Here is a 21,843-nt window from a genome sequence, read left to right on the forward strand (position 1 = left end):
TTTCATTATCCTATTCGCAATCCTGTTCCTGTGGTCTGTAACCAGAGGCACGTCCTGTTTCTCAAGATACATTTCAATATGCTCTTCCATTAATGTCTAGATATTCCAAGCGATTTCGTCCTTTCATATTTTCCATGTTTATGCGCTCATGTTCCGCGTGTCCCAACCGTCTCATATTCCTTGATTAAGGAACCCAGATATCTTTTAAACAGAACAGTGCAATGGCTCAAAGGGTTAGTTGTTGACTTCCTTCCTCTGTGGCCTGGATTCGATTTCAGGTCAGGTCATGTATGATTTTTAGTGGATTCAGTGGCACTTGGGCGGGTATTCTCCGATTATTTCGGAATCCCCTGCCAATTCCATTCCATCAATTGATCCATATCCATTAGTCCCCTTGTTGTCGATGTTATTTAGTCTCGAAATTCACAGCGCCATTAAATAAAGAAAATAAAAATACAGATCATGGAGCTCCTCATTAGGCATTATTCTGCAGCTTCCTGACACTTATGTTGCCTTGCAGTTCAAGTATTCTCTTTTCAGACACGCTCATCTAACCTGCAAATGAGACAGAGTATTGCCAGAAAAGTAACTGAACACTGGACCTCCGAGCAGCCGAACGCATGTCAGTCAAATGAATAAAGGGGACCTTGTTATTGTGGTCGTCTTGGTTATGAGACTATGTAGCACTGTAGATGGGAACTCACATTTCTGCCCTAACACACAAAGCGTCTCAACCCAAAGGACCAAAATCTATACGGTAGCCAGCTACAAAGCTACAAAGCCACAACCCAGAAGACCACAATGTGTACGCTTACTACGAGATAACCTGATAACAGAGGCTCTATTGACTTCTGTACTCTGAGAGACCAATCACGCTCCGGTTTATAGGCGAGGTCTCAATTACTGACAGAAGTTCTGACAGCTGCGTCCAGACAGACTCTGAAGACCACCCAGCAATCTATCCATCAGATCCAGGAGCTCTCCTGAATTTTAAAGCAGTCGACTGGTGAAACAGACCACTCACCTCCATCAACACCGAGTTTTAGAACGTGTGGAGCTTTACCTCCATTCCTTAATACGTCTTAGCCTGTAACTACATAATCGCAAAGCTCCAACCACGTTACGTAACAGGCTTACGTGCAGAACAGTTGATTCCACTGGACTGCTTTGATTCGAACTTACTCTAGCCCGTTAATAAAGGAAAGTGATAATTCATAATTCCGCACTCTCTATTACGTGGCAAGATGCAATTTTCGGGTTGAATGGAGTTACGATGATTAAGGTATTCATTCCGTGGATTATCGCAGACTGATTGCTTCGCACCACGGAAATGTTATACGCTCAGAAACCACAGGCCTTTCTTCATGCTACATTATATGCTAAATTTTCATTATACAGAGAAGACTAATGGCCCAAGTGTTTTCTGCAAGGAAGTGATTTGCAAATTTTATTGCTTCATCAATATCTTCCTTCAGAACGCTGTACTATACGTATAAAGTGATGATGCTATGCAAAGTTCCTTAACTTAAAATCGCGAATAATTATTAAAGTGCTTATTTTGTGTACATATTACATATAAATGCCGGTCACGGTAGCCGAGCGTTCTAAGGCATGTACCGTCTTCGTTCGCTTGGAAACCGGGATCGTTGGTTCGAATCCCACTCAGGTCATGGATGTTTAGTTTGTGTGTGTGCGTCCTTCTGTGTTTGTGTACAGGTAGAGGCCTTGCGACGAGCTGATCACTCGCCCAAGGAGTCCTACCGCATGTGTAAGATCTAGAAAAACCGAAGTGAACGAAGAAGTTCTTGGAGGTAGGCCTAGGCCCACTGGGGCTGTAGTGCCAAGGAAAGAAAAATAGTGCGTGAAGTGGCAGCTGATGGCAATCCGGCAATTAGGGCTGTAGACGTATGTAAGTGAAGAAGATTTAACAGTCCAGTAAAATATATGTAGCCGATCACTGTGGCCGCGCGGTCTAAGCCATGAACTGCCTTCCCTCGCTCAAACACTGGGATCGTGGGTTCTAGTCCCACTCGATGCATGGATGTCTGTGTGCGTTTATTCTGTGTTCGTGTTCTGTGTGTAGGTAGCGGCCTTGCGACGGTCTGATCCTACATGCAAGGAGTCGTACCGACTGTGTATAGAATTAAGAAACTGAAAAAACGGCCAAGGTCCAACAAAGGAATGTAGAGCCATAGACGGATGGATGGGTAGTAAAATATATGTAGTTACTATAGGATTCTGACGATGGTGTATAACACACTGATATGTTGGGATTTTGGACTTTATCCATCGTCCTGGTTTTTAAGATAACAAATAAAATCACCCAACCCAACTGAATAGGTGTTTTCCTTCACCTGAGGACGGAAACAGATCCAGTTTCCGAAACGTCGTGTTTTTATTTGTTATCTTAAAAACCAGGACGATGGATAAAGTCCAAAATCCCAACATATCAGTGAGTAAAATATATGTTATAGCATAACCCCTTATCCTCTAATTTTATCCGCTGAGAAGGAATAGTTACAAGGCAGAAATTTCTTCAGAGTTAAGGTTTAAAACCCATAAGTTAGCGTCCAGACGCTTAAGGTTGTAGACAAGAAATTCTGATTTGTAGAGGAGAAAGGCCACGTTCCGGAGTCCTTGTATCTCAGCAGGACTTCCTTCGGTGCTCCATTGCCGCTCTGGGCATATCAGTTCATATTCTTCTGCCTCTTCCTGTGTCGTCAGAGGTTTGCAAGAGCATGATCCTCCGACTAAATAGTCATAACCCTTGTAACAAGAACCTGGTAAGCATGTACTTGTACAGCAATAAAAGACGAGGTTCAAATTCCATCGATAGCGGTAGAAATTTGTCATATTTCTGGTTATTCTTGTTTACTATGTCAGTAAGAGGCATTGAGCTCTTAATTAGACTGGTTCATGTATAATTATTTCTCTTTTTTTTAAGGCATTACAGCGCCAGTGGGCCTAGGCCTACCTCCATGAACTCCGTTCACTTCGGTTTTTCTCGATCTTACACATACGGTAGGACTCCTTCGGCGGGTGATCAGCTCGTCGCAAGGCCTCTACCTGTAGACAAACACAGAAAAACGCACACAAACAGCCATGCCCTGAGTGGGATTCGAACCCACGATCCCGGCTTCCGAGCGAGAGAAGACAGTGCATACCTTAGACCGCTCGGCTACCGTGACCGGCCCAATTATTTCTCATACCCCATAAAATTTTGTACATGGAAAATCAGGAAGCTCTTCAGGGCAAGTTCATTAAAGTCAATAGCAAGAAAACTGATACTTAAAGAGAGAGGCTGTGTGAACTGGAGTTAACTACAGTTCTATCTTCTGAGACGTAACTCCATGTAGTCCTGGGAAAGTCAACGGACGTTTCGGAGGAACTGTTGCCTGTTTCATTCTGCTCTCTTGCTTTGCTTACTCTTCAGCCCTGAAGATGGAGGCAACATGTTCTTCCGAAACGTCGGCTGACTTTCAACTGACTTCATGGCATTAAATTCCACATTTTACGTGGATTCAATTAATCAGAATAATATTCAGTGGCGGGCTATTATGAATATGGTGCTGCAAATTTAGGTCCCATAAAGGCAGGAAACTTTACCGTATGGTTACTGTCAGCTGTAGAAGAAAATAATTTATTATTTAATTAAGTGAGCATAATTTTCTTATTTTAATGAGACCTTTTATCAGAAATTTAAAATATCTATCCACTTCAGTGTGTCTGACAACTGTCTAAAGTCATTTGAATGGAATCGAATTCGATTCTGTATCTGAAAATTCTATTAAAGTTCATAGCAGTGTGGAGCTACCGCGATATCCCCAGGCTAGCATTTCACTTCATTATTAATATTCAACAATATGATATATATACATATATTTAACTAATTTTAATTATAACCCACTAGTCAAATTAAATATCAGTGAGACATTATAAAACTGGATCATACACATAACTCACGTTACATGATTTTTAATTAACAATTTATATATTGGCATATTTAATATTTTATTAAGGGAAAATGAGGTCGGGCAAGGGTTGCTCTCCTCGGCTCCAGCCCATATCGTGTTTGGAGCTCACTCAGCATCTCTCCAATGTGTAAATAACGGCGGTCATGCCGGAGTAAAGCGAAGGAGATTGAAGCTGCTCACTCAACTTTGTCTACTTCCAAGGTTAAGAATGAGTGCAGCTATATCTCCACTCTCCAACACATCTCACGACATTGTGCTTAATTAAGCCTAGATAAAATTTCACCTTTAAAAATAAGTTGTGAGAGCTCAGTTTGCTGTCTAGCTGCTGAAGTTTGAAAAAGGTAAAGCTATCCTTGTAACAGGCCGTGAAGGAACATAGAGTTGTGAGAGGCTGAGGCTTACACATCTTCCAGACAGTCGGCTCACAGATGGCAGTAAGGTTTTCAGTCTTATGCGCCGACCGCCTTTTACCCCCCAGGAAGATTCCTGGTACTCATTTCTGTTAGAGGCTGAGTCAACACCAGGGTCATAGTGCGGGTGGAAGGATTAGTTAAACTGAAAAAAAAAATCCACTTCATCGGGACTCAAACCCGCGACCTTTCGGCTTGTACCAACTACCCTAGATTCAGTAAACACTGTACTGGACTTTAGACTTTCTTTCACTAGCTGATAACTATTGCGTGTAGAGGAAGACAACAACATTGCGTGTGGTGCAACATTCCTCTGGAATCGGGGTGTTTCCGGCCTGTCAGTGCTACGCGATACATTATAATCTGTTCTCATCGCTCATGCATATCATTACACCTGTTATCCAGCTTGTATTTAGCTTCCCACACGTCACTTAACTAACAAACATGCATTTGGCATGGTACCTCGCTTACACCAAGTGGTGTCGCTCCTGCTGCGGACAATTTGCATCCTGTCTCTTTCCTATATGAATGTACCTCCTTCTTGCCCGCATTATCTCCAGTCCTTGCCCCTGAGGTACCACAGTTTTCCCAGTGCCGCAGCTGCAACTGTACAGAGGATATCCAGTGAACACGGAAATGGACTGCAATTAATATGAGTCATATATGCTGATTTGGACGGCTATTCTGACGTAGCAATGGAACTATTCTTATGGTTTAGCACATACACACTTCACGTCTATTTGGAATAGGTTCAGTACATTGTCTATGCGTCTGGTTTTCAAAGCACATAATTTTTATTAGCATAATTTTCAATTCGCTAAATTTTACAGATATATAAGAGTCGCACAGTCGTCACGCGTCATCAAGTTTTCAGTTTTTTGACACAAAGTGTAAAGATAACATTTGTGTAGGACTACAAAATTATTTTGTCACAAACACATACTCATGGACATGATGATAACATTCCTAACGAAACGAGAAAACTGTTCTAAAGGTGTCATTTCTTAAATCCATACTGTCGATCGAGAGGTTGCGCTGTATGGTGAACAAGAAATTTGACCACTTGAGCATCGAAATTTCTTGTTGGAATTCAGCTCTGGATATGGAAGTAGAGGACATACAGTGTGATGTCGTGGGAATGGCAAACCCCAGTCAGAGGCAGTGCCCCGCCTGAACTTGAACTAAAATCCTACATACATCAGGCAATTTACTAATTATAGGATTTATTTTAGGCGAGGGTGGACAGAACAATATTAAAATTAATCTTAAAGGAATAAGCAGGAGAGGGTGTGGACTGGATTCATCTGGCTCAGGGTAGGGACCATTACAGGGCTCTTGTGAACACGGTAATGAACCCTCGGGTCCCATAAAATGATATAAATGTATTAACTAATTGAGCAACTACTAGCTTCTAAAGAATTACTCTGCTCCATGAAGCTAGTTAATTAAATGAAATCCTAGACATTGGAACTTACTTTCCCTATGGACTCTACTGGAAGGGTCTGGTCTGAAATTTCGTGTTCCCCTTCATCCATTCCGCGTCCCCCAATCTGACCTGCGATTCATTACTTGTCACTTCATTTCTGATACAAGCCACGTTGTATGATGTTCGTACGCCGAAGAGGAACGTGCTCCGTTAGCCAAGAGATCGCTCGAACCACCGCGGCACCAATAGAGTTGGCATGCCTGTCAAACCTCAGGAAGCAAAGCCAGCGTTGCTAATGGAAACCGGCGCTCTGTTGGTTTTCTTCTGTTCACCCGAGGGGACAAAATATAGAACGCTTATTCGAAATATTTCAGACTCGGAGTGATCTCATGGCGTCGGTTAGCACAGCGACAGCCTGCCCGATTTGTATTCCGAAGATGCTACTACGTCACGGTTACCAAGGAAACAAATGGCTATCCTGACTGAGATCTTTCGTGATTTTCATCAGTCCCTACAGCAATTTCTGGAGCAGAACGCCCAAGTTTGATTTATGACCGCTTCATGTTATATCTTTCGCAATCCATCATTCAATATTTTGACGCTATATAATTCATTCGGTTGAAAAATATCGTTAAAAAAACAAGGGTGATTATAGCTATCAATCGAGCAGATTAAGACAGCGATACTGAGTCTGACTTCTATGCTCGATGCACCCGGCTCGAATCCATGACCCTGACTGAGGTCTTAACGTGATTTTCCATCACCACACTCTGCACAATGCCATAATGGAGCGTTCAGTTGACAAAGAGGCTGATACAATGGTAGGGCCTAAGAATGTACATGAGTATCCACAGGGAACCGAGTTCGAACGTTATATACCGTCGAACTCGATGGAAAAGGTGATGCTGAATAGAACTTGGAAGGAGGCAATCGGGACCTGTTTCAAGATAGCCTCATGGTATTCGATGTGAACGACGAAGGGCGCTGTAGAAAGTTTTCAGATAAGATAATCTGCAACCAGATCAAGCTGGTCGGGCGTCCATTACTAGACAAGGGCACAGTAATTATGTTTCCCATAGAACAAGGAACAGTGGTTACCTCGTTGCCTAGGTGGTAATTGTAACCACGTCAACGCTGCAAGGCGTACACTGGCAGACGTTACCACGGGAATGAAGGCCAGAGCTATTGCAGTGCCCGCTGCAACGAATACCCTTCAAGATGGTGTCTTCTAGTACGTCCGACTGCGGAAGATGAGAGACAAAACGGAACACAGGACAGAGCAGATCAGAGAAAACCAGATCGAAATTTAGTTCAGTGGCGAACGGAGCAGAGCTGGGAACAGAAGAAACCAGCTCAGCCAAGAACCAGAAGACGAAACGTGAGAAACGACGGGCTAGATAGGTCGTGTCGTCTGGAATACGTGATTTCAGAGTGATTGTAGTTGTAATTGTAAGGACCTATCCACTAAAACAGCTTCATCTAATCCAGAATCCACAATTATTTGTCACGGAACATGAGACACGTGACAACAATAAAAAATTGTACAAAATATGTGCATGTTTCTTATATCAGTCCTCTTTGTGGACAGCCGTAAGAGAGTCTGGATTCATATTGTTGCAAGATTCTATAATTGCTTAACCCGGAACTCTGCAATTGGATGTAAAGGAAAGTGATGATTTGGAAAGGGACAGACATCAGAGTTCAGTAACTGATATTCTGGACTCTCCTCAGTTTCTTAAGGTGACGAGTAATACACTACGTTCGCTTCCTTCAGGATCCGTACCTTCTATCCTCTCTGCTCACCTCTCACCATAATCTGTGGCTGCTGCATAGGAGTCACAGTTTGTACAAAATCGTTCAAATTAAGAATAATACGAGACATATCTTACAGTGCTGGATTTGAGGTTCTCACAGAGGTGGGATAGAATGCCGTACTGTCCGTTGAAAGTCAAAGGACGTTCCGGAGGAACACATCTCATTCATAACGAGGTTCAAAGAGTATATCAAGCAGGAAATTGGCATGAGGCAGCAAGCAGAACTATGGTTCTGGGGGCGATGTGTTCCTCAGAAATGTCAGTTGACTTTCACCGGACTAAGCGGCCTTTTCAGAACCATCGCTGTTAGAACCACAAACCGAACATACTAGGACAGTTTTATTTTACTTATTTATTTATGATTTATTTGACCGCCTCTGTGGTCTGGTGGTCAGAGTTCCTGCCCACAGATCCAAAGGTCCCGGGCTTGATTCCCGGCGCTACCAGATTTTCTGAGAAGTAGAGGGTCTGGAACGGAGACCACTCAGCCTCGTGAGGATAATTGAGGAGAAATTTCAAGGAAATAGCCGCTCCGGTCTAGAAAATCGAGATTAACGGCCGTGGTGATCCGTTGCGCTGACCACGTGATACCCTCTATCCGCTAAAGTTGACACTAACTTCGCCGATAAGCGGCGGTCGCTCGGTCGGTATAGTTCACTTGCAGACTACAACCCACGGATTATTTATGATTTTATTTAACCGTTCGGCGTGGTTTGACGTGTATGTTTCGTCAGGTATTTAACAAGGCTACCAGTAGGTAGCGTCGAATGATGGAATTACATGAGTGAATACTGAATTGGGAAGGATGAGGAAGGAAGCGATTGTAGCGTAATTTGAAGTAATATCCCGACATTTGTCGGGAAAGACTGAGGAAAATCATTTAAATATCTCAGGATAGCCGATCTGCAGGCAAACTTTCAGCAAAGAAACAGGAGTGCTGACCTCTCTGCCGAGGATATTTGTTTGTTACTGTTGTTCCTAAATTGGCCCACACGAATTCTGTCGGGTTAAAAATGTTATCATAAATTCTTCTGACATATAGTGTATGAAACTGTGTTGCTACTGCAGATGTTATGTGGCTTAGGAACGCTGCTGGGTTGCCGAGTTTTTGTACTGACTCGTGCACCCAATCCATTAAGGTCGAGTTTTAAACCCTAATTGCCACAAAGACTGAGCGGGGTAGTTACAACACAACTTTTATTTCTGTGGCTTGTCCTCGTTCCAGACGTCGCAATTTACCATTTGTCGTTCCACCAGTAAATTAACTAACGCTTTGAGTGAGAAAGTGGTACAAACAGCATACATGCGGCCATACGACATACTAAAATCTCTTGACGTCAACAAAATTATGTTGTTACTTAGTCCTAAATATCGGTTCAAGTGTTATTTACAGATGCTGTATCAACTTCAGAAGGTATTTAGCGTCGAGTGAGTTAACAGGATGAGTATTAACGGAGAACTGAAATAGATGGGAAGTGATCGTGGACTATTTTGGGTGCTAATCAGATATTCCTTTGAACGAATGGAGAAATTATAGTATTCAGTCAAGATAATAGATTCTTATTTTAAGATTCGAACCGGATACCTCCATAATACAAATCACGCCATTTTGCATTGTGCCAGCTGTTCCGTCCCGTATTCAGAGATGTCTGAAAAATGTAGGTAGTATGAAAATTGCGGACTAATTTATCAAAAATTGGATTAAGTAATTCCCGGATCTGGTCAACATGTCAATGTAAGTTACACTTAAATTTTAGTTCAAGATAGCAGTGGGCTGTATCTGAACTGCTCTCATTCGTACGTTTTGTATAGTTTCGCAACTGAGAGAAGAGTACAATGTATTGTCTATGAGAAGAAAATAGTGCGAATATTTCGAACTAAGACAAATGACCTAACGGTGGAACGACAAAATTTCGTATGTACAAAGTTCATGAACCGCTCTCTCAATGTAGCATAAGAAAGGTAACGTTGTCCCTGTGCTTAACTCATTAAGCACTACACCATGAGGACGTATGGGGGAGTGGATGTATAGATCCACCTTTTCTTGACCTCGGCACTGACTGGAGGTGAGTGGTCAGCTTTAGGCCCCGGCCGCTTTACCCCCGTGAAAGAACCTCTGTTACCTATAGCATAGGAGGCTGGGTGGACCACAGAGCCGATCTGGACGACGTGGAGAAGTGAAAATTCTTGACCCTACCCTGACTCGAACTTCCTCCTTTCGATCGTCCAGCTGGTAGCCAGTCGTTATAACCACTGAGCTATCCTGGCTCACCTCTTAATATAGCATTCTTATGATAATTAAAGAAATAAGGATGAGTCGAGCCAGGCATAAGGAACAGAAAATGTTCCTCTGGCCGCACCATTTTCTTCTGTTCTTGGAGTGGAGTGAGACTGGGTCACTTGGTGCCGCGGCCAGAAACAGCCCCGGGTGATAGGTAAGAGACTGGAACACGGATGAAAGGACAATGTTCAGCGGAAAACCGAGGATTGTGGAGAGAAATATACGCCAGTACCACTTAACTCCCCAAGAACTGCACTGGAATTGAACCCGAACTTCCTGAAGAAAAGCCGGTGACTGTTGCCTGAGTAATGGTAAAGCCTTGAACATCTCGCACGAAATGGACACATGACAGACTAATGAAGAAATTGGAGTTTGAACTGTATTATTAAAGGGTGCCTTGGGGGGATATGAAGAGGCAACAACAAATCGATAGGATGGGTCGGAATATGTTACGATGGCGGGCTTTATGGTTATGGAGGAGAAGTTTCAAGTGCCATAAAAATGAAGAATACACAGTAGGTCTGAATAATTTTCGAGTTCTTACAGAGGACGCGGTCGTGGCACAGCTCGGGGTGTTAGACGCCGTCTTCGCGGCGTAGCGGCTCGGGTTCTGGCCCAGGTTAGGTTTCTTGGACGAAATGGTATTGAGGCAGGGTTTTCTCTGAGTACTTCGATTTCCCCTGCCAGTTCTCATCCCATCAACAGCTCCATATTCATCTATCATCTGGAACTCGGCCCACGTGCCAAGTGGACTCAGTCTCACCCGAAGAAGCAAAGAACAGGGGAAGACGAGGCGCCAGAGATCCGAGGCTTCATATACATTTAGTCATTTGCAATTCAGAAATTCTTTCCACATTACGTAATTACAGACGGACACTACAGTTCTTGGCACCAAACAAAGCTTAATTACTAGACCAGTAATAGCTCTGTGGTCTAGTGTCCAGAGTTCCTGCCTACAGATCCAGAGGTCCCGGGTTCGATTCCCGGCGTTACAAGATTTTCTGAGAAATAGTGGGTCTGGAACGGCATCCACTCATCCTCGTGAGGATAATTGAGGAGCTATTTCAAGGAAATAGCATCTCCGGTCTAGAGAACCGAGATTAACGGCCGTGGGGATCCGTTGTGCTGACCACGTAACACCCTCTATCCGCTAAAGCTGGCACTAACTTCGCCGACAAGCGGCGGTCGCTCGGTCGTATAGTTCGCTTACTGACTACAGACCACGGAGTTTGTTTTGTTTGTAGTACGTAGTTATGCTGACTGGCATAATCCTCAGCCTTACATGGCGAGATTCCTTATAATTCTTCAGAATTCATTCATTCATACTCAAGACTCTATAGAGCAGGATTTTCAGTGTGAAGCTGATGGTGATGCAGATGATCAAGATATTCTGATTCTTTTATGGACTCTGAAGGTTTATTGCGGTGCGCGACTCTGAACCCTATCTTGAGCCAGCTGAATTCAGTTCGCATTCTATTTATTAAGGAATAAATTATTATACCATTCTGCCATCGCCATCCAGGTCTCTCAAGCTGCTCTTCCATTCACGTTTATCGGACTGAAATTTCTGAGTACATTTTACGTTTCGCCCTACATGTTCCGTCTATCTCATCAGCCTTGGGTTGTTTAGTTTCAAGAGCTACGGTAAAGAGGACAAGTTGCGAAACTCTTAAGAATATCAGTTTCTCCTCTCGTCTTGTCGTGTAAGTCCACACAGGGCAAAGGAGAACCTGCGATTTGAAAGCAGAAGGACGTTTCAGTTGCCATACCTGTCTGGCATATATCCAGCGACTGTACGATTCAGTGAGCTCCCTTAATGTTTAGCATTTAATAATATTTATTCCTATGACTGTGAGGCACGCAGTATCGTAGTTGGTTGAGGCACTATGCTACAAGCCGGAAGGTCGCGGGTTCAAGTCCCGATGAGGTCATTGGATTTTTCAATTGACCTAATCCTTCCAGCCGCCCTATGGCCCTGGGGTCGACTCAGCCTCTAACAGAAATGAGTACCAGGAATATTCGTAGGGGGTAAAGGGTGGCCGGCGCCTAAGGCTGACAACCTTGCGGCCATCTATTAGCCGATTGTCTAGAAAATGTGGGAACCTCAACATCTCACAACCCTATTGGCCCCACAGCCTGTTACATGGAAACCTTTACATTTTTTACTATATTTATGACTGTAATTTGAAAATAAAACTTGAAGCTAGAAAGTTAAAGCTAATGTGCATTAATGTTAAAACATTTGATTGCGACAACATATAAAACTGTCATAATAATTTTGACTAAGTTAATATTTATACAAATTACCTCTATTAATTAGCCTACTGCATAAGTCAGACATCTGCGAATGAAATGAAGGGATGTCTTGGAGTTCTTTGCCTTCTGAAAAAAAAAGTTGCGGAAATGAGAGTTTGGGAAACATATTTAGAAACTTTTATTACATTTTTAATTATCATTCTCACAAAGGACGCGTATTCCATTCAGACTGAGATCATGGTGGCGCTTAATTATTTTTTAATCCGCTATTTCTCTTAGCAGACTGAAGAAATTGTTTTTCATTAAATGCAAAAATAATGATTTGAAGAGCAGGAAACGGAAGCCATACTGCGACGACTGATCCACAGTAAATTGATCGCAAATTCGTTTTGGCGCTGCTGTTCAACAGTCTCCATTAGCAGTTCTACGGGTTTAACTCATTTCTCTAGGATATGAAACTAATCTTACGTTACCGGTGATCTACTCTTACAGAGCTCGACCTTGACTATTTGGAGCGCCGGAGAGAACATGCACGAGACGCCCGCGGCCCACCACCGGAAACGGAAGCGAGTCCAGACTCGATGGATCTGGTGAAAGTAATACTGCTGGGGGCCCCTGCCGTAGGCAAGACTTCAATCATACAGGTAGGATATGTGTCAAGCGCGCTCAAGGGAACATCAAGAGAAATCACTTGAGAGACTTGGGTTGGAGAATAATATTAAGTAACACCTCAAATTCCTCCTCGAGGACTACCGCCTTGTTGTGGAAAGGAGGTTTGTGTGCGTCAGTTTCCCGGAGAGTTATGCTGGCGAGGCTTAAGTTCCTCATAGAGCCACCCATGTAAGTTAGGTCAAAGGGTAGGTGCCAGACGAAATACTGTCCCTAGTCCTCCAGGTTGGAGTTTAGGCGTGAGGCTAAAGAACCAACCCCGAAAAATTTACTGTTATGAAGCCATGGAGGAGACGCAGACCCACACACAGTTGTAGCGCAGTAAAGAAGAAGAAAAATATTCTAAAGAAACAGCATGTGAGGTTCTGTGCTTGACTCATCTGACTGAATAGGAACTTTGAGTTGGTCTACCGCGAACACGGTAATGAATCTTCGTGTTTTATAACTGTTGAAGAAATTCTTAAACAGCTGAGAATCTCTCAATTTCTCAAGTACTAGTCACTGAGACCACTCTTAGTACGGCCACAAACCCTTGGAAACAACAAACAGTTTGACGTTGAAAGCCCTCAATAACCCTTGCTGTGTGAGCAAGTGTAATGAGCAAGAATTTGATTTTACATGCTGTCAGCCAATTTTAATATGAAAGTCACTTGTCCATTATGATTAGTTACATGTGAGCGCGCCCCCCCCCCTCGTCCCTTGCATTCATTGCGCATTCCAACGCAACAGAATTCCATCACGGCAACGAGCAGCAGGTCACATCACACAGAGATTCATAACTAAAACTGGTGAGGCCAGACATGAAACAACAGCACAAAAGTAATTTTCTCCCTGTAATTTAGGGATGTTGTAAAGACCCTTGTAACATCTATCCTTTCATCAATTTCGGTGCCTTTATAAAGGAAATTTACAAAAATTTATCTGTTAGCTTCTCTATTTCTGTCTGTCTGTATCTCTTCCACACATAAACACCAGAGAGTCCTTGGACGGGTATTAATTTAATCTGATAATAAACTACTCTGTTTCTCTATAATCCCAAAAACATTCTAATTTTTGTTAAATAGGGACGTTAATAAGGGACGCTTCTGCATGCGCGTCTTGAAAGAAACTAGGAGCATAACTCTCTAAATATTTGGTGAAGCGAGAAACGTCTCGAAATGTAATACCGAGGCATGAAACACACATTTTATGCCGATCACTTTCTTCTGTAAATCTTACTTTTTTCAAGATAATTTAAAAAAGTGAGCGAACACACCAGAAATGTTTTATGTGTATAAATTTCCTAATTTTCCCTCTAAACACATAATTCTTCATAAAGATACGTGCCTCTCACTTTGTAGGGCATTTGGATGGGTTTTGGCCAATCAAGAAGAGCTGCAATGTGTAATAAGAATATAATAACACAAGAAGCGGCTGACATAGCCTTCATGAATAACTTCAGTGGAGTTTGAACACGTGACCGCAGAGTTCAAGGGGTACGGGTCGGCAACTGGAACGAGCTCTGACACTATTCGTGTCCCTAAGATTTAAAATAAATTTCGTTTAATTAATCTTCTGCGAACTTTAAATTCCCTCTTCCAGCAGAATAATTTTTCCATGTCACGTTTGAAAAATAATTCACTCTGCATTCCTTCCCATAGATGGCAGTAAAGTACAGAGGCAATGATGTTTCCAACTGCGTAAACGTCGCGGGCAGACTTCGTTATATATATCTGTCATTTCTCTCATTCTTCCTTCTGTGTGTGTGTCTGGCTGTCTATCTATCTACCTACCTGCCTGCCTGTCTGTCTATCTATCTATTTTTTCTACCTCTTTCCTTCCTTTACTTAACACAAGTCTAGACCCTTACGACTACACCAACCTGCTAACTGAATTTTATGGACATATTCCAAGAAATATCAAATACGCAGAAAAAAGTTTCTGGAAAATGGAAATTTGGAGCCCCTAGTACGAGAAAAATTTGTTACCGCTTTGCCTATCCACCCAGTCTGAAACTACAGACATTAATCGAGATAATTACCATGCTATTTGGAATCAGGTCACAGTTCAGTTGTCAAAACTCTGCCGTCCATTGCTTCAACTACGCCTGCGAGAACTTCCCTCTCTTACTGGTAACCCCTGAAGAAGCAGAAGACTTGTGTTCCTCCACATGTCGCGCGTACTGAACTCATATCCCGCTCTAAGTCTAATCCCATTTCACAGTGGTCCCTGAAATGTTCTTCACAACTTACAGACTTGCATTAACATCATGTTACAGAAAGAGATTAGTTTCCATTTCAATTTTTGAGATTGGTTGGGCATGTAACACTCATCGAATTAATGGGACCTTCATACAAATTGAACACTTCAAAGACAGAGGAATAGATGGAAGGACAGTATTAGAATGAATTCTACATAAATATGACATTAATATATGGACAGGATTCATTTTGCTAATGAAAGAGCTACTGGCGAGCTCTTGTGAACCTCTGGGTTTCTCAAGAGGAAGGAATCTTCTTCACCAGTTAAGCGACTAGTAGTTTCTCAGAAGGAATATACTCCATATGTTAGAAAGTTAACTAAGTAATTCTACTTATATTTTTCTGAAGAAAAATGTTTTTATATTTACAATTAATTTAAAAGCCTCAATAACGTGCTTTTATTTGTATACATTCTTCAACCTGGACAAATTTATTCACATTAAACACTTTAAATATGCTGTTTCTTAGAGAACGCGAAGGTCCGTAGGTCTAATCTTATACTTTAGATAAAGAGTCACATAACATTCTAAATTTAGCAGTGACACTGAGGAAGCCAGCTGCAAAACAACGGAGAACTTGTCAACAGAAAAGATATTTAAAAGTGAAATCTATACTTCAACAAAGTGCGAACGTGAGTCAGGAGTTCATATTCAGTGGATGGGAGAAAAATGTGATATAAATTACATATGGGGGTTTGGGAGACAGCGCGGGCTGCATGCAAAGCGGAGCGGAGAGAGATTGCAGCTGTGAGGGTGGCCACCACTTTCATCCCTTTGCAGATAGACCACGCGTCACGACATAGGCTATTAAATTACAGCGAGGGAGAAGAAATTCAGGTAGAATAAAAACACTAGTTCTTACAAAAATTTACGGGAAGAACTCAAGAAACCTCCTCTCTTTTAAATATTTTAGTATATATAGAGCAGGCATGTCAAACTCAACTTCTACAGAGGGCCACCTCAGCCCTATAAATAATAGTCCAGGGCCGCACTTCAAAATAGAAATATACATTAGATTTTGACACAAGGAAATTTAATTATATTTATTATTTAGGAACAATTTCAATATAATTACCTAAAGTGGAACACTTATATTTTGCCCACAAATCAAACGTGTAATTTTAACTTCTATTTCACAACAGATATAAGCAATTTCCCATTTTCCTTGTAAAACACGGCGCTCACTTTCAATAGTTCTTTTTTTGGTGTTTCAATTTTTTGAAAGCTATAGTGCCCTTTAAAAGTTACTGTACATATACAAGAAAACTCGTAGTTGATAATTTAATGTTTAATTATAACCTTTATACATTCATCACAATGTAACATCAGCACCTGTCGCTGTGTGAAAATGAACTGAATGACAGTGTACAAGAGACTACCGGGCTAGTAGGCAGGTGTATCTTGTCTCAATGATCATAAAAGTTAAAGTTTTCTAGCAGCCCATTAGACAATGGCTGGGGGTTGCAAGCTAGTTTTGAAGGTAGAAATCCCTTGCACTTGTCTGTCAGTTGCCGCCCTCCTAGCATTCTTACTACGCCTCCAAAAGGGATTCTTGGAAATACTTGGGGTGGTGAGGCTGTGCAGATTTTAGTGCATTAACCTTCNTAATATCAATTAGCTCTAAAAGTTGAGGGGCCGCACTTTGTGGCTATGGGGCCGCATGTTTGACACGGCTGATATAGAGAGACATTAGCTGATGATATAAATTGATAATTACATTAAGCTATTTAATGTAACAATAATTAGTACAAGTTTTCAAATTCATAATATGTAAAAGTTTCAACATAACCTTAAATTTAAGTGCTATTACCACGCTTCAACGGTTCTGTGTAACTGTAAAATGCTAATTACTAAATACATACCAAACGCAAATCTCACTCAAATTTTAGAAAGTATTAAACACGCTATGCCTTTATACGAATTAGAATGCTTAACACTAACAAAAGACAAACCGAGAAGGAAAGAGACAATAGAACTGCACTTCCTTAGAGCGGTTACATATGCAGAATGAAAGGTTATAATCATTATACAGGTGTCAGATGGACACTGGGCACAAAAGATAACAAAACAACAAAATTATAGAAATTTCCAGAACTTTTGTTAAGAATATCATTATAACCAGAAGTTCAGAAGATGTCAGTGGCGTCCAAGAAAAGGATAGAAAGGAAAGTTTCAACCCTTGAAACCAGAAGAGACCAGGAGCTTAGAGTTGTCGACGATAACCAGGTTTGCCTTCAGAGCAGAGGGCAGAAGAAGTACATTCCTCCTAAATACTGATAATCACCTACCAAACTACGAGGTCGACAGTCTGAATTGTCTTTCCTTGTCCTTCTACATCTTAAAAATGAAAGCTTTCCATGACCTACCCTCACCAACATCCTAGTGGAACTTCCTGCCCACCATCTCCAATACTTCACTATCATAAAATAACTCGTACGTATCTGTGTAAGTCAAGGAGTTCCTCGTTGTGTAATGGCCTAAATTGATCACATGATGCATTATTCTTAGGTCCACACATGTTCCTGAGCACCTTATTTCGCAGCGCTTGGGATTCGAGTTTCGAAAGCAAACTCAATAACTGACTAATAAATTTACAGACAAAGACAAACTTTCTCCGTATCATTCAATATTCCAGTTCTTATTTGGAACGTCTTTTCTGAGACTGAACACTGTCTCTGTCCTCAGGTAACAAGCGTACTCTGTTGGGCCCAATCGATCGAATTATTCCCCATTTCCGGACACGAAGAAAAATGTAAGATGCGATATAAAATTTAAGTACGACAGAAACAATTGCGACAGTTAAGATGAAAATACCACATAGCATATATCATCGTCATGTACTGTTTACAGAATTCACTATTCTCCTAGCTGCAACAAAAGTAAAATTTCTATGTATTACTGCAGTTCACAGGTACTTTACATTCAATTAGTACATTTGCACCAGTTGCCTACTAACTCTTAGACAACTCCTCTGCGTAATAATATGAACAAAACGTAACTCGGTAGTGTTCGGAATTTTAACAGTGACCTGTGACATTTTGAAATAGAATGACCCGAGCGGGCGAAGTGTTGATACTTTTCTGACTCATCTTTTACATGTAGCGAACGAGCAGTTAATTAGTTTTGCACATAGCCATCAGATCGATGACTCACATTTATCTGGTGTTTCCTCCAATTTCAGTCTGGTGATGGTTGCTTACACATTCACATACGAGAATCTCACATGTGCAGAGGACCTTATCCTGCTGTCCGCATCTGACATTGCAAGATAGCCTTAAAGTTTGTCTGTCCTAATATCATTTGATACGACCGATGGGCCGCCATGAAAAATTCGATCAGCGTAATGTCGCTAGTCTCTATTCCAGCTTAGTCATTTCTCCCGCCATCGGTAATAATACGATGCTGGAGGCCGTGTGAACCTCCAGAGTGCAGGTGACGCCGGCGCTGTTTATTGTACAGGCCTAATTGTCTATGTGGTAATAGATCTTCAGGAAAAAAATATGCAACTTGTATGAAGGCAAGTATTTTGCAGAGGGCAAAAATAAGAGGGAGTCTCTAGAAATGCTTACTTCATTTTAGGTTTGACGATGATATATCAAATAGACTGTAGAATCGGCTGTAGTCACATTGGAAATTTAACCGATCGGTCCAAATCAAATCATCTTTAAACATTTGAAGTTCAGTGGTCACGTGTTTTAAATGCTTAAACTTTGCTTTCTGTCCAATGAGCGTAAGTTTCGTATAGTTCTCACGACAAAACATTGTTTCCATGATCAGCATTAGTTGGTTGCTCTTGGCAGACGAGAAATAACGTGTTCCCTGTGAGGTACGAACCTAACGTTTATATATTATTTTGAATTAAAATTTATTTCGATCGCTCGGTCGACGAGACTCCGGGACGATGCAATCAGGCCCGTTCAGCTTCCAGACTGACTACAACCATAGGGTTGCGGAACGTTGCATGGAGATGGGCCATACCTACAACTTGGGTACTTAACATTTTCATATGTTAAAACTCATAAACATAGACACTGTGTAAATATTATAGGTTATATCTGAAAAAGTGTAACGTGGTGCGAATCCGAACTACATGAAATTATCATTTGTAATTATTGATAGTATCATAATACTGAATGAATTAATAATTTTTCGTTTTCAAAATCACATATTATCTTAAAAATGTCCGTGACCGCCCTGAAATAACCCAGCTATGTGCTTACAAATGTTGTCCATATTTGGCAAAGAGGACATCGAAATTAAACGTTACAGGAGTAACGTCGGCCGTCGGTCTAGCACTCTTACTCACTCAATCACTTATGGAGCTGAGCCCTTCTTGAGAAGGTTCATTACAGTGTTCACAAGAGCCCTCCACTGGTCCCTATCCTAAGCCAGAAAATTCCAATCCCTACCATCCCATCCTACCTCTCTAAGATCCATTTTAATATTATCCACACACCTACGTCTTGGTCTTCAAATGGTTTCTTTCCATCTGGTTTTCCCACCAGTAACCTATATGCATTCCTCTTCTCCATTCGTGCTACATTCTCTACCCACCTCATGGTCTAGTACTCTCACTAACAGAAAAAGGCGATAATACTGCAAATATTTATTCTACCACGACTAAAGGATCCATCTGATTATCTTGAGACTCAAAGTATTTACACTGTACTGAAAGTTGTAACCAAATTATGTTTTCGGCTATTTCGGTTCATCAGTTTCACCAGTACAAAATATGAAAGAATAGGAACGCTGCCGCAGTAGTCATACGATTGTATATTAATTTATAGGCGCTAGACACACTCACATGTATTATACAGGTGTACCACTTTTCACAAAATTGTGTTCATTAAGATAAACATAATAAAACTAATACTCAGTCACTGTTGAATATTTCATTCAATCTCGAAGAACTCGAATAATAATAATAACAACAATAACTCTTGTTGACAACGATAATTGACTGTAAGTACGAAAAAGTATTAGTAATATTTACAGTGAAATTGATCCGACAACAGACTGTATTAGCTAATGGTTAATGGTATTATAGCCACAAATTTACAGCATTAGTAAAACCAATACTACTACTACTACTACTACTACCACCACTAACAATAATACCAGCCGCGCAATAGCTCAAGCGGTTAGTCGCTGGCTTCCCACCGCGCGGCCCGGGTTCTATCCGGATCTGGTCAACTGGGATTTGTGGTGGGCAAAGTGGCGCTGGGGCAGGTTTTCTCCGAGTATTTCAGTTCCCCTGCCAATCTTCATTTTACCAGTTGCTCCACAATCACCCTCACCTATCTTCTGGAGCTGGTACAAAAGGCCAGAAGTGGCTGCAGTACAAGGGACTTAGTCCCACCCCACTAGCAATAAAAAATAATACCAATATAAATGATGATGATGATGATGATGATGACGGCAGCATGGGCATCACATCCCAGAAAACAGTAACCCGGATGCTTACCTCCTGAGGCCATAAAATCTAACGTAAACCAAGTTTCAGGTAGCGGGACCTTAATTTCGATATTATAAACCGGACATCCAGCAAAACTGGATGCTGAAAATGTTATCCCTTAGTAAACTAAAGGTAAAAATTTTGTTTCCCGGAGACCTGCACTTCGCGATCTGATGAGCACAAGAGTTCTCGAGAGAAGAGATCTGTAAATGCACTGCACCAAGGAAACCGTTCAACTCAAAACACCAAAATGGCAAACATGCTGGCTTTGCATTCGCTCTGTCGTGCTGAAATATAATCAACGGCTGGGCGGCTACAGTTCCAATTCGCAGACCACAGTGAAATTGAACACATTTCATTTTGTTGTCTCCCGTCGCTATGGAACACGCCAATCTCGGGTTTCCTGCGCTTTGTGGTGTAAACCACTGCTGTCTGCCATTGTGATTTGTAGCGCAGAATTCATAATCGAGGTAAGTCCGAAGTCGGGCTTCTTGATTTTAAATTCGTCGTATATAGCAGGAAGGGTATTTTGATAACATTTATTTCCTTTTTCTCCTTTCTTTTCTGTTCTTGACAGCTTGGGCTCCTGACTCTTCCAGCCCCAAGACCGTCATGTAAATAGTAAACCTATATTTCCACATTCCTCTGGCTTGTACATGGGAGTCCGTCACTTCCCATTCTGCTGAGATGATTCAGCTATTTCTTCTGTAATCATCGAACTTAACATTCATTGAACCGATATTTAATTCGTTCCATGTATCTTCTCTTTTCTTTTTTTATTATTATTTCGTAAATCCATTGAGTATAATTAGAATGATCAAGTCTAGGAGGATGAGGTGGGCAGGGCATGTAGCACGAATGGGGTAGAAGAGGAATGCATATAGGATATTGGTGGGAAAGCCAGGAGGAAACAGACCACTGGGAAGACCAAGTGGTAGGTGGGCGGACAATATTAAAATGCATCTCAGAGAAATAGGTTGGGATAGTATGGATTGAATTGATCTGGCTCAGGATAGGGACCGCTGGAGGACTTTTGTGAACACGGTAATGAACCTTCGGGTTCTATAATATTCTTGGAAATTCTTGAGTAGCTGCAGAATTGGCGGCTCCTCAAGAAGGGCTCAGCTCCATGAGTAAGTAAGAAAATCCATTGAAATTTCGTAAGGATTCCCTTCAGTCAGTGTTTCGAGGTCATACAGAAGTATGAGGTCTGCCATTAAATTTACTCGAATTTGCTTAGGTACAGTAATGAATTAACTGTGACGTTAATATTAATATATTTCTATTTTACGTAACATCTTTATAATTCTAACGAAATA

The 21,843-nt window shown here is 41.5% G+C and overlaps 1 protein-coding gene across 1 annotated transcript in view; it reads left to right on the plus strand.

Moving 5' to 3' along the window:
• Positions 1 to 21,843, plus strand: part of LOC111869380 — a 159,535-nt gene that overhangs the window by 106,442 nt on the left and 31,250 nt on the right. Inside the window, exon 2 of the mRNA XM_023860874.2 lies at positions 12,654 to 12,805. Within this exon, the coding sequence (XP_023716642.1) occupies positions 12,654 to 12,805 (152 nt within the window). The remainder of the gene's footprint in view (positions 1 to 12,653; positions 12,806 to 21,843) is intronic.

The sequence above is a fragment of the Cryptotermes secundus genome, unplaced genomic scaffold (assembly GCF_002891405.2).
Source record: "Cryptotermes secundus unplaced genomic scaffold, Csec_1.0 scaffold584, whole genome shotgun sequence".
NCBI lineage: Eukaryota > Metazoa > Arthropoda > Insecta > Blattodea > Kalotermitidae > Cryptotermes > Cryptotermes secundus.